Source organism: Opisthocomus hoazin, chromosome 4, assembly GCF_030867145.1.
Source record: "Opisthocomus hoazin isolate bOpiHoa1 chromosome 4, bOpiHoa1.hap1, whole genome shotgun sequence".
Lineage (NCBI taxonomy): Eukaryota > Metazoa > Chordata > Aves > Opisthocomiformes > Opisthocomidae > Opisthocomus > Opisthocomus hoazin.
In genome coordinates this window covers 62714762-62729705 of record NC_134417.1, presented here as the reverse complement: position 1 = coordinate 62729705, position 14944 = coordinate 62714762, and the positions used below count along the sequence as shown (strand labels likewise).

Genomic DNA, 14944 nt, shown 5'->3' with positions numbered 1-14944 from the left:
GAAATGTTACGTAAAGACTAGAATTTGATATGCAGCCTTTTAGTCTGGTGACAATTACAGCAGTGCAAAAGTTGAAAGTTTTATTTCAGGATCTTGAACAAATACTAAAAATTTTAAAATACTCCTAAAAGAGGTAAGATAATTATGTTCAGACTGAAGTAAAATAAGAGCATGATGTCATTCACTTTTTCTTTCTAAAGTGGAAAGTCAGTTATACTAAAATACTAGTAAATCACTATATTAATGAAACTGAACTAATGAATGAAACAAATTAAAACCTTACATTTCCTTTTGACATTCAAGCACCAAATATTTTGACTTTTGAAAAGGTAAATCTGATTTTGCTCTGAAATGGAAATCCAGTGAAAAATAGATCGATCAGGGAAGGTAGGTTGGTAGGTTCCTCCCCACAATTTTGTACATTTCGCTGAAAAAGAGGCTAAGGAATTTTTGGCCAGCGCTAGTGACAAAGTATGAAGGCCTTAATTGACATCTCAATGCAAGGCTTGACTTTGTAGAATAGACAGTTGGACCAAATCTTTCAAAACTTCTTCTTGTAAACTAATTATATCAAGCCACTAACAGATAGATTAAGCTGGTTTAAAAAAAAAAAATTGTTCAGAATATAGCCACAGAAAAGTGATTGATGTAAATGAGGTGAAAAATCCTTAATCTACATGTATATATTGCTGTAACAAGGTCATACTACTCAGGAGAAAAAACGCAACACACCAATTTTTCCCTAAAATCCTCCCAAAGCTACCTAAAATTAATGAGTTGTTGGCTTTTCCTTCTGTAAAAGGACTGAATTTAAACATATGGAAGTAAAGTTCAGGTCAAATAGAATATATCTTCCTGCATTTGCTCGCTTGCTTACTTATGAGTACACCAGAAACATACAAAATATTTGTCTGAATCAAAGCTTTAGCCCTTATAATTCTTGGGTAAAAAGAGAGGTTTGGAACTCACTCATACTTACTAAAAAAACCACCAACAAAAAATACAAACCATCACACTCAAAAACCCCACACCACACCCTTTGCAACAGGCAATCTCATGGCTGGGCAGAAAGTACAGTGCTGATGCTCATATTGCAAAGTCCGATTACCTCACTGAGTGATGTACAAATCATCATTATCTCTTTGCAGACACAAATAGTTTAAAGAAGAATTGTTATTATGTGCGGTGGGTTTTTTTTGTACTTCATGTAAATAGACTGACAGGCCTGAAGATAGACAACTTGCATTTTCTTATTGGCAGGCAGAACATGGCCCAAAAGAGTAAGACGTGATCACTTGCCTGTCCAGAAAAGCTACTTATTAATGCAAATTGCTATGTTCCTTCACAACATGTGAGTTTGACCCTAGGTAAAAAAAAAAATAAAAAGAAAACCAAAACTTTATTTCAAATAGTCTAATTGGCAGCTAAGTATTTTCAGTCATTATCAACCTTAGTCTAAAGATTGACCTGAAAATTCAAAATTTTGCTTCTCACTCAGTTAGAGCCAGCAAATAATTTTCCAGGTTTATTAGAAATGAGCACTTCACTATGAAACTGCTGTTTTACCACCAGCACAGCTACCATCTTTCTATAAATAACAAAGCCTGATGATTATCACTTACTCTTTGTATGAGTCATATTTAAAGAGAGCCCTGAGGTGCTTCTCGGGTAGTCTCTTTGAATCATGAATCAGAAAGGAAAAAAAATAAGCCTCTGAAATACCACCATGCCCAGATTCTAGATGCCTAGAACGTATTGTGTCCTATTTATAGTTTCAAGCTGTCGGGCAGTTTCACATAATGGAAGTCGGCGGTCATGGAGAAATTCCTCTGTTTCAGCTGTACTTGTAAAATTAAGCAAATCTGATAACAGGAAAACCTCATCCGTATCCATGACACGGACACACAAATCAGAACAGGAAAGGTCAAACCTCCTTATTTCAAAATCAACTGAAAATCCAGAGCCTGAGTGCACAGAGGGTATAAGAGCCCCATGTCGGAAGCCCAGGTTGGGCAGACACCAGCAAATCTTGACAGACCTGACAAGAATTTATACCATCAGTCATTACTGCACAGCACACCCTCACACGCCGAGGATTTTAACCTGTTACTTTATAGCTCATTAACAGATTCAGCTTCCAGATCTCACCCATATTTTATTTATTTTCCAGCCAAGGCTACAGTAAAGCTTTTACTCACCTCAGCAGGACCACAAGAAGTTTCCTTCCTTATGGACAGGGGAGGGAAAACAAAATGCTTTCAGACCTGACAAGCAGCAATTATCTCACAAGAGGCTGACACTTTCTTCACCGCTCTTGCATAAAACATAGAGCAGTGCTTCTCAAGCCCACCTCAGTGTTTAAAATGTATTTCTTTACTTTCCTGCTAACTGCTTAGCAGTTTGGCAAAACTGCTATTTAACTGTGAGGGCAAATGTCTTCTTTTGTACATGGTACAAGAACATGCAGAAGTAAAGCCCTGGCAAATCCTTTACCTTCCTTTGACCACCCTTGGGTTCTCTCCTTTACAAAGGGCTCAGTCATTTCACACTTGCTTGGGCACAACTCTGATCGGACAAACTTTCTCCCCATGAAGGAAAGAAAAATGGCCCAGGTCTTTCAGCCCTAAATAGAAGAGGTCTCTAGATTAATCTAATCAATTCACTTCCTTGGCACATCACTGCTCGTTAGCCCTGAGTGCCTTCATCTGGCCTCCCAGGCCCTGCACCACCATTTCTGTGGGCTGCCTTGGAGCAACCCACCACTTTCACATATCACTTTGAGCATCTGTTTTGTCATTTCTTGGCAAAATTCTCTGATCTTCTCCTGCTTCCTTGTCTAGAGATAACTGTTCCGGGTTTTTTTTTTTTTTTTTTTTTTTTTCAGTTTTGTAGCCATTCTCTCTTGTCACTCTTCCAGAGAGTTGAGGGACAACGCTTCTCTGAAGTGACTTCTTCCCAGAAAGCCTTGGTCTCACTATGATCGACCTCAGAATTATAAGTGCCAGAAGCCAGCTGGGGATGAAGGCAGTATGTTACAGAATTGCACTAGTACCCTAAATCACCAAGAACTACTGAATAGCTACAGTCTCCACAAACAAATATTAACCTATAGATTGAAAAGTATTCTTCTCCATTTCTTGCAATAATGATATCAAATCCTCACATTCTTTGACAATGTTACTTTTTACACCGATATTTTGAAACACATTGAACTCTGTGACTTTATTTGCATTAAATAATTTTGGATATTAGGTAATCATCATTGCAATTTACATGTAATACTACAGAGTTGATTAGAGTGAGAAAATGTTATAGAACATCTGAGCAACCTGATCTAGTTAGTGGTGTCCCTGCTCGCTGTGGGGGGGTTGGACTAGATGACCTCTAGGGGTCCCTTCCAACCCAAAACTTTCTATGATTCTATGATCTACTGCTGCTTCAGAAACTAATACCAAGTGCTTCCTAGCTCATCAAAGTCCTAAGCATATCAGCATGCTACCTGATCTAGCATGCACATACACGTACACACACCAATAAGCCTAAATCACAAGGTCTAACCCCCTAGCTTTAAATAATTGTGATGATATGCATACAAATATCTTCCAAGTACTGGAAATAGTAATTCAGTATTTGTCTCTGCAACAAATTATGCTTCCACCTCCTTTTAACAGGAACTCATGTGAAGTGGGGGTGATGCTAACCCATTTCAGAAGTTAAGGTTTCTTCCTGAGACATCATGTTGTTCCCTCAGCACGTTGCCCAGCTGCAGCATCACAGTAGAGAGATGAAAAATTTGCAAATGCAGTCAGATATAATTCCTACATATCTGTAACTTCCATTTATATTGCAACCGTCATTAATGAGGCCTTAAAGAATGCCTCATGGTAAACAGTGAAAGGTTTACAGCTACTACTCTTCAGTCAACGTAAGAATAGTGCATCTATTTCAGCTGTATGAAGATACATGCATATATTCTTCGTTTCACTTCATACACCAATCTATAATTTCATGATGTTGATTCTGTGCATACTGAAGTGAAAAAAAAGACCCCCCTCTGAAGTTCTCTTTTATTAAATCAAGCATTTTCCTTTCATACTATGTTTCATGTACTCTACTTTTTCTTTGCTATCAATACTTTCTAATGAGCATGGTTTTAAATTACTAGAGGCTATGCCAAAGAAGCAAACAAGATTAATGGAAAGACAGAATGTTACTGCTATGATAAGTGGCGTTCTAGTAAAATGGCTGCTCCATTATATTTTGCTAGAGTGAGAATTTGACACCTACCGACCAACAGATCTGATTTATTTTTTATATATCCAGCCAGAATTATGTGTAATAGTGATTACATGAACCCATCTATATGTTTTTATATGAAAAAATGTGTTGTGAAGAATGCTATCACAGACTGGCAGATTTAAAATTGCATACATTATTAAATAATAGCTTATGTATAATTTTATTTGTTTTCAGAGTTACAATGTTCATGAGATAGTCATAGAGAGCACATTACATATTATTGTTAAACACATTTTTGCCACAAAAAGTTGAGAGTATTGGTAGAAAATCCTATGTCAATTTATGTCAAAATATTTGTCACCTGTAACCATTATTTCATAAAACCAATGTACACTTTATGTAATATTATGTCAGCGCCAGCAAGTTCCTTCTTTTTTCAAGTATCTTTTGCTCTATACTTACGTATGTTTGCAGTTAAGAAGTGCATCAAATGCTTCTGTGTGCATTTGTGCTTGCAATGCACAGGAAAAATATTAAATTTACTCCTACGGTAATTGTCAACACCACTGGACCCAAGAATGGGGAACTACAAGATCTTAGTTGTAGCAAATAATTGCCCTCATTTTTTCTACCTAATGCTGAACATAACATTAATTGGTATTTACCTCCTAATCTTTACAGAACATAGACTGTACATTTCAAAGACACAATCTTTACCAACTATATACTGACTTTTACTTCAGTGTCTATTATATAAATTAGGACTCTGCTGAATTCTTATACTGAGGAACAAATGATAGTATCTTTATTTAAATACATGCACAGTACCGTGCACTACAGCATGATGAAATACTATTTTTAAATGGATGAATGAACTGATAGAAAAATAATTTAATAAATCATTAACATTTTAAAGTCTAGATAAAAATGGGAAATCATGCATCTCAAGCAAAGTTTTATTTTTTCCTTGTTTTTTTTTTGATGAAATCTCTGAGAACTTAAGACATGCAGAGCTGAGAAGTAGCTCACTGAACAAAGAACAATTTTAAGACTGCACAAAAAGTTTTGATTGAGATGGTTTATATGCAATACTGAAAAAAGTTGCCATTTTTTGACTTCCCTTCAACATTAGACAGTGCTGTGCAAACCTCAGACAAATCCCTGTATTATGATTTCTAAGCTGTTAGGAAGTCTCTCGGAGGGCTAAGAAAGTAAAAGCCTGAGCAACTGCCTCCCCAAAATTTATGACAGGAAGTGTTTTGATTCCACACTGCAGACTACAAAAGGGGAATAGATAACAGTTTATTCTTTGCTTAAAAGATTAATTTAGGGGATGAGTAAATTATGGATGGCATAAATTTATAAATAATGATGTCAGCAAAATTAGATATAAGTTTAATTTACCAATATTTAGAGTACGTGTCTATGTCTCAATATTTAGAGTATGTTTCTATGTCTGTCAACTTATGAAACAAATGAAAAGCGAGTATTTACTTGCAATTCATTTAATTTTTTTTCCTACCCCAACATTTGTCTGGACATTGCCAACGTAACCAAAAGAACTGTAAATTTTCAGAAGTGAGTCTACTCCAGTGAGCTTGATTAATTATTAATTAACCCATTTTCTGAAGCATCCTTCACTAAATCTTTGGTGGGAAATGCACTTTATTAGGCATGAGCTTTGGTTATTTATTTGCATACGCACTATACTATTGGTCAATATGCAGAATGATTTCAAGTTTGCCATGTTACAGAGATGTATTGCCCATTAAATTAATTCTAGTGTTTCAATAAACAATACTGATGGCCAGTTTTGCAAGTCTTATTATCTTCACTCTTAGCATGATCTCCTTAGCCTTAGAGGTTTTGCTCAAACTTGCATTGACTTCCAGTCTTACAAAAATGTCCACAAGAGTAACCATGGTCATTTGAATACTGCACACATTGTTAGACGTTTTCAGCAGGTACAGTTACTTACATACATAGGAGTTATCAGAATAAGATATAAGATTTTAATGCTTAGATGAACAGAAGTATTCTCAGGGTAGAAAGAAATAATAAAGTACAGATTAATGAGACCTGTAATAAACTTTACTCTGAAACAGGTCTAACTGGCTATTGACATGAAGATGCTTGATTCAAGGGATACTATTGAACCTATGGCATATGATCATTGCAGTAGAAAAAGTTGAAATGGAAAAGAGAGTAAATCAAATTACCCATGGCATTTTCTTCCCATATTCCATGGCAGAATTAGCCTATAGATTCATAAATGGTAACGCATGCAACAGAAAATATGCCATATCACTTTATGTAAACATCTGCTTTCATCATGCAAAATGCCTACAAAACTGTGACAGTATTTTTTTCTAATAGCATAGTTTTACATTAGCCCAGTTACAGAAATTGTTAAACCAAAATCCATGATTTTGCAAGTAGAAGATATTCTACAGTTCTTGAAAGATCTACAGCATAAATATACCAAAGCCCAACAAAGCTAACTGGTTTTCTAAAAACTAAACTACATAGGCTTATTCCTTGCTGTGGTTCCTTGTTCTTTTGATGATAGAAGAGAAAAGACCAGTTTTTGGAGGAGGTCCCATCAACATGGGGGCTTGGTTCTTGTGAGTAATTTTTATCTAGGGGAAGAAAAAAGAAAAACAGAGTTATCCCTTGAGCTAGTTCAATTCTGAGTATCTGAGATGCCTGAATTATCTTTATATGTGACTTCCAAACCTTCTTCATTTAATCAAAAATGAAAGGAAAATATCTATATTTTTTATGAATGATGTCACGCATGCAGCAAACCAATCTATGTGTAATTTTTTTTCCACAAATACTTTAAATTATACACACAATCAGTATTAAAAATCATATGCGATAAAATACATGCCAATATGTGATCTTACTTTTTGAGTGTGGGACTTACTGCTGGCTGTTCAATATTTTACACATCTACAAGATGAGTAAGAATTTAAAAGTTGGAAAGGACATGTGTTGCTGACAGACCAAGCTGCTACCTATTATTAAGATAATAGCTATGTCTTTTTATGCTTTATTTATACATCTAATCAAGCTGTACTTCTCTTTTAATACAGGACACTGTTTCATTTCAAAATAACCATTACGAACGAAAGTCAAAAGTTAATACACAAAAAAGGTCAAAAAAGATGAACTAGCATTCTAATTTGTTAATTAATTGTTAATAGAATAGACTCAAATATTGAAGACTATTTAAAACACTTTGTAAGACTGCTCTAAAGCCACCCGTTTTGATTTCTTTCATATAAAACTACGAATCACCTTAAATGAGACAACCTTAAAGTAGATTATGTCTGCAATTTTCTCTAATTCAAGTCTAAATTAGAGAAGACATTTTATGAATGTATGCTATGCTCAAAGCTAATTGAAAGCAATTATCAAAGTGGCATTTTGTCTGTGACTTTAAGATACATTGTAAGATAATAAATGATTCTCATTATGTAATAAAAAGGTCACATCTTGCCTTTGGGCTAGTGATGCTAAGAGTTTTTCAAAAGCAATCCAAGACATTTTCTTTAGTGAACTACGACTAATACAAGAACCATCACTTATTAAATATCAGTTGTCACCTGCATAGTACCCACATCAGAGATGGGTAGTTCTTTCAAAAAGAAACACCACCTCATTAAAAACTGGAAAAATATATCTCTTAAAGTGCATACCTGACATTTTCAAGTTAAAATGAATATCCTTCACTTGTCATTCACTAATAGTAATGAAACAAAAAATGTATGTCACGTGGAGAGGCTCATTAAAATATAGATCAGTACATTTCTTGGGGTGGAAATTTACTTTGCAATATAAGGAGACAGAAACATAAAAATCTCAACAGAATGAGTGGGCTGGTTTAACTCTGTTAGAGCCTTTACTTTGTTCTCCAAATGCTCATTTCCATGCACCTTAGTTCATTAGTCTCAAATTTCATATGTGACCTCTTTTTGTCATCATTGTTCATTAGTATCAAATTTGTATATGAGGTTTTTTGGCAACCTAGTTTAATTTCACACAGAAAATAACTCTTGCTGTCAAAGACTGCCATCAACATATTTTCTCACAAGAAATTCTGCTTCAGGCACCACTTTGGAAGCCAAATCTCTAGTTGGGGTAAATTGGCACTATTCCATTGATGTCACTTTAAACCATCTGATGATCTGGTTCATCTTGGAAAACCACCTCAAGGATTTTTGTAACTTTCACATACTTTATAAGACAGATTTTGGGGCTCAGGAACAGTGATGACATCAACCTGATCCTAAGGATCAACACAAGAAGTAATCTGCAGCTGCTGTGAGTGAATTCTTCGAGAGTCATAAGGGTTCAGCTTAATGTAAGATTTGGCCATGATGTGGCAGTAGGAACGGCCTCAGAGTTCCCTTTCAGAGGTAAATCATAGTAATTCCATCTTAAAATGAATAAAAGAGCAAAGCTCAAAAGATCGCTTTAGTATGAAGAGGTGAGGTAATCCTGAGACCCCATACAGATTGCATGCCGGATTGGGGCTGTTCAATGCTGCTGAGGATGAATGCAATTACATATTGAGAAAATGTTTATCACTTGTAATGTTGTTTTTTGGCTTGAGCCATCTGTTTCAGAGACCATGACCTCTTCAGTATGTTGTATCCTATCAGCTGAGATCAGCTAAGATGCCTGAACATGATTAACCACTCATGCATGTGGGGATGGAGTCCTACATGCATTTCTCCAAGGCATATTTTCAACTGTTATAAATTGGCATGATTCCAGTGGTGTCAAATTTATTTTACGTTCGGAAAATACAAAAATGAAGTGTAAATTTTAAGTATTTTTTTTTTTACTTATGCATGGTAGTGTATGTTAACACTGTATTGGTTAACAATGATAATGACTGATTCCTTATTTTCCTGCTGAAAAAAAGGATTAAAAAATCGTATCTTTGGGTGACAAAAAGAGATCAGTATGTTTGTAATACCTGCTGGACCATTATACTATCTTGCCTGGAACAGGCCAATTTTGTCTTTCTCAAGACTTCCAGGCACTGCACTTCTGCAAGTGACAGCACAGACTTGGAGATGGGCAGCAGCACTAAGCAGCACTAAGGGTCTCAGAAAGACAAATAGAATTGTAAGTCAAAGTAGGACTGAACACTGAAAGTGCTGTATGGGTGACTGAAATGGACAAAAAAAAAAAAAAGAAAAATCTTTAATTACAAGCAACCAAGCTTTAGTTTAGTTAAAAGTAAAGAATTCACTGCTTATAGCTGTGTATAGATTCTGTGTGTGTGCACATGGAGTGCCTAAAGACTAACTTTTACCATTCATTTTCTCTCTTTCATTCAGTAAGCAATCTCATGTCTTTTTTATTAGAAGCACAATTATAAAAACTTCAAATAAGATCCATTTTTTTTTAGTTTTCATTTTTGCTAGGTGAATCTATGATTTACACACACATTAGAAAAAGAGATTGCTCAGAAAAAAAGCCCAAAAGCTCAAACCCTAATCTAACATATTTTTAGTAACTGCTGATACCCTGACAAAAATATTCATAAAAATACTACGGAAATCTGCAAAACTTTTTTTGAGATCACTTGCTCAGTTTTATTGAAATTGTATAATAACTCACAGAAAATATGGAGGACATTTTAAACATATATTAGGAGAGTGCCTGAAGTGCTGATGGAGAAAAAAAACTTCTCTTTGGCACAAATTTATATTTAAAAATAGGCAAAATGAAGAAATAACAAAAATCCATTTAGGGGGAAAGTAAATAGCCACATGAATTGCTATGTTATCTTGGATTTTTGTTGTAAGCCCAAAACACAACATTATAGGCTAAACTCAAACTGTTGAAGCCAAAGGCAAAACCCTCATTTACTAACTGAAGTCAAGAATTTACCCTGTGAGTTCATTATCACAGAAGTTTAAAGGACTGGAATATCTAGTAAATAGGTTTAGCAGAAAAATAATGCATTTGCAATTTCAAAATCAACTTTCCATATTAGAAAGTGTGTCCAATGATATATTTGTGGGAAGGAACACCAGATCCAATTAAAAGAGAGCATAATTCTTAAAAGAAGAGATGGTAATTGCTCCCTATTTGTTGACAGCAAATTTTCTGACAAAGGAGAAGCCTGAATTTTTGATATTAAAGATAAAAAATAAAACAGACATTTATTTGTTTCAGGAGCAGGTCAAAAATTGAAAATATGCCTTGAAGCCACTAGATGAAATGCAGTGAGCATCAATAGTTTTGTGTGATAATTATATATTTTAGGTCAATCAGTTTTGCTTTCATGTTCCTTTTTCTACAATAGGTGCTGGTTACCTATGTGTTCCTGGCTTCACAGAATGCCTAAATATTTACTATTAACACAGAACATGGTGTTATAAATACAGGTACTAAGTACAATGCTAAATGACAACAGAAAACTCAAAACAGAGACAATCAGCTCTGCTTATAATATTTCAATTAATGTTAAAGAAAGAAATCCTGTATTTTAAGGACAGAAGGAAAAAACTGACAGAAGAAAGCTTATCAAGTTGGATCTATTGGTTTAGAGTCACTTTGTTCCATGCTATCGGCAGAGTTTGGATGTTGGTGGTTTTGAGGGTATGAGGGTTTTCCCACAGTCTGGATGCCCATATGCTGCTCCCCTTGTAGAAAATGGAGGGATGTGACACCTCTGTATCACAGGAGTACCAAATACTTTTATCTTCCCATAGGTGATCAAGAGCTGTACTGGCTATCATGATATGAATAAGACCTATAGAAGCGTTAAACAAAATTAACCTGTGACTTGCATTATGTGGCGTTTTGGTCAAAATCTCTTCAGATCTAGGCCAGCTGTTTTAAACAAGCGTTATGCAACACATCTTTTAAATAAATTTCTTAACAATATTATTGTGCAAAGTGCAATCAAATCTAATCAGTTTGGCATTAATTAAACTCTAATAATATACTCTAGTCTCTCTCCTAAGTAGTGTGATCCGTTTCCCCTTCACACAGGTAGACTGGAAAACATTATGGTGTCATCATAATTTTTAAACATACTGAGAAAATGACAGACCTGCAAAATTAAAATAAATGATTAATGGCATTTTTTTCATGTTTTGTACTAATAGGTATCACTGAGGTTTTAAATTAATAGAGCTGCCAAGCTCAGGGTTGTTACACATCCAGTGCAGAACTAAAATGGAAATTATGTATTCCACAGACACCTAAAGATGACACTTTGGAATATTTTAAATTTTAATTAGTAGGTGCAATTGTTTTTCCCCCTCCTCCCTAAAACCACTGCAAATTAATTGGCAATTAGTCACAACTAATTCTTTTCTTAACAATCTGAACTGGAAAGGAAGGTGCAGTACATGTTAGAGTATTTGTCTGGGGTGCAGAAAGCACACATGCAGTAAATTGCTTTGTCAATTACAAAAAAATACTGTTGTGAAATTAAGAAAAAATGTGCATAGGTAAATAATTAATGTGCAGTGTACCTGTGAGCACAAAAAATAATGCCCAGCTGCAAAATAAAGTGTTATAAACTCAATAAATCACCCCGGCCTCGAAACAGAAATGTATGCACATTGTTGCTCAAAAGGGGAAAAAATGCAGCAGTTTAGTAGAAACACCAGAAACTTTTTCTAGCAACTGACTTCCATTTATGTGTTAACTATGCAATAATTGTCTAATATTCTACTGAAATCAGCCACCATATGCAGAACGCAGCTCCTTTTTGCTCTAAAGAAGCAGACTCAAAAGTTTAAATTCTCCCATTACAAACAACTGATAAGAAAACATTACTACATTCAGTAACATGGAAAGAAGACACTTTACAGACAAGTCTAGAATACTGCTGCAGCTTCTTCATGCGATCTGTGTGGTGTTGGAGCCAAAGGATCTGGATGAAAGCAAATTTGTGACCCTCTTTTAATTTTCTCACCTGGCTCTGTCATATAGTGATTATTAGTAAAAGTTTGGGTTTTTTTTCTTTTAGTTCTTGTTTCTCTCTAGATTTAACTACAAAGGTAGGACTTCAATAGGACCTTTGTGCTCAGGCTCATCACATCTCCAGGGACTAAAGGAAAGGCTATAGAGAAACCAATCACTCATTCATTCACTCATTCAAAACTTCTTTTTAAGGTTCATTCAAATGATAATATTTTGAAATATTACTTCTGAATTTCATTATTAAATGGCTTACTACAAGTTTTCCTACCAGTAAACAATTCTAAAAATACTATGTGTTTCAGATGTCTATGACACTGTACTTCTGGCAATCCATTAGGTGCGATCTGACTATGGATTTTCATTTTTGTTCCTTCATTTAGGCAATATTCTTGCATCTTCTATAGACATTTCTATCTTCTACTTTTAATCTAATGTTGCTAGCACCTTGACAGTCTTTCAGATATAATGCCAAGCAAGTCAGGAATAGATGAAAGAACTGAAATTGCAGTTATTTCTAATTAAGATGGAATATTCTTATGGATTTTTTTCAAAACAATGCTAATAATTTATGTAGCTAAATTGAAAGATTACTTTTCTTAAAAAAAACCCTGATGGCTAAAGCTAGAAGTTTATTGAATTAACCTGAGAGTCTTTGAAGTTTCATTACTATTAATGACCTGTTTGGAGATCAGGTGAAACCGTAGATATCTTTCATGTTGCTATATTTGTCTGGGAGAGGTCTGATAGAATTTCCTCTTCAGCTAATCAGAAGAGATGTTTAACATAACATTAACATTATCATCTTTCCTTCTTCCAAAGACTCCTCTGTAAAAAACAGTGAAAACAACACAATTTGACGCTCAGATTCTGCATCTTATTATATTAGAGCAGAATGATTTTGTCAGACACAGCAGTCTGCATGTGTTCAACATATTGAATAATTCTGGATGACATATTTTTAGACCAAGACACTCGCATTTTTAAATATGCACCGAACCTACAGGAACGCATTTCTGCTCTCGTCTAAGGATGCTAGCTGTGTGCACAACAGATCATAAAATGTTAAAAGAAGCACACAACAATTTCTTTAGTACCAAAATGGATCACCGGAATGAAAAAACACAGATCACAGCTTCTGGGGAATCACTGCATTATCTATCATGTCTCACTATTTTCCCAGAGCCCACACTGTCATTTTGGGGGAACATGGCCTCTATATGCATAAGAAAGGACAGCTGTCAGCAACTCGTTCTATTTGTATAAAATTTTTTTCCAGTCAGAAAGGAGAAGTAGCAAAGATAAGCTTGTTGATTCCTTCAACAGGAAATAAATTTCCAAGCTTGCATGTGCAGCCTGCATCCCATACATAGCAGGGATTTGGTGCAGAACTTATTTTCCTTTATATACATAATGTAATAGCAGGAGAATTTTGATCACGTTGAACTTGATTTCTTGAAAAATCATGTGCAAAATATTCTCATTTGTATCAAAATCTGAAGCAGAAACAGAAAAGGACTTCTGCGTTTAACAACTTGCACCTTGGGGGACGGTTATTCAATACCTGCTGACTGGATGAATTTCTTTCTCACTTAGTCTCTGCAATATTTACAGGTCAGTCCCTAAAACTGGTGAACTTAGATGACACTGAGGTTCCCAAGATGACTCTACCAAAATAAAACGTGTCCTTTTGACTTTCTAAAGGACATTTAGAGGAGGACAGATAACAGCCTTTTCTTAAACAATAGCCTTCTGGCTGGAGCACCGAAGAATAAAAAACCTGAAGCTCAGCTGCTGTGTCTAACTGATGTACATCACCTGTGCAATAGAACAAGGTTCAGGGGTCTCTCCCTCAGAACTAGTGAGATGGTATATCCAAGCAGGCCAGTACTGTGCGGAGACAGTAGCTTCTGTCCTTAAAACAAGGTAGCTAGTAAACTAAGAAGTGCCTTCCCTTAGCATGCTGACATGAAACAAGACGTAGCATGGGAATGTCCCCCCATGTCTCAGTGCCTCAGGTAGAATTGCCAGCATCTTCAAAGGTCAGCCTCAATTCCTTGTAAGAGCTAGGAAAAGAACTTTCCTAAGAGGGGAAATAAAAGGAATACCAAACTCTCACATATTTCCTAAAGAACTAAACTAATGGATTTCTTTATCTAATCACCATGATTTTTTCCATTTAAAAACTGGCCATTAATTATTTGCCTTCAGGTAATTTTGGGAGAAAACTGTAGTTTTGTCTCTAGAGAAGACAAAAGCTCTTGATTCTTATATTGGCCTCCTCATATTTCTTTCTGAAATTTGAGCTCTTGCAAATAACTTCAAATAACTGGCTACATAGTTGGCTAAACAAAAATTTATTTTGATTTTATGGGTTTTTTTCAGATTCTGCTTTTGGATACACATCATGGATATGTCATCCCGATACTTACGTGATCAAATACACTTTGGTTTCCAAACAAAGATTCCTTTGTGTGAAGCACACACTTAGAAATCAAATCTTAAACTTCATCTGAGAGAAAGCTAACATCCACCTTTGTTATTGTCTCAGGAGGAATTCCTAGCTACTTTGCAGAGAACTTCAAGGAAAAACTCTAGTGTGGTTAGAATTAGTGGGGAGGGGAGAGGTTGGACTATCTGTGTTTTTTCTTTTGTAAGATGTGGAAAACAGAGTGGGGTACCTGTACAATAATGCAAAAGCAATTGCAACAGATACATTAAACTCCCCAGCAAAGAAAAAATA

The 14944-nt window shown here is 35.3% G+C and overlaps 1 protein-coding gene across 11 annotated transcripts in view; it reads right to left on the bottom strand.

Annotated features, from left to right (window-relative positions):
• Positions 1-263: 263 nt before the first annotated feature.
• DGKB (diacylglycerol kinase beta) overlaps positions 264-14944 on the bottom strand; it is a 385269-nt gene continuing 370588 nt past the window's right edge. For 8 of the 11 annotated variants that reach the window (XM_075419231.1, XM_075419232.1, XM_075419230.1 and 5 more), the window contains one exon: positions 264-6878. In XM_075419231.1, the coding sequence (XP_075275346.1) occupies positions 6771-6878 (108 nt within the window). In that variant the 3' untranslated portion in view covers positions 264-6770. The remainder of the gene's footprint in view (positions 6879-14944) is intronic. The other 3 variants (XM_075419234.1, XM_075419238.1, XM_075419239.1) reach the window with 1 other exon arrangement.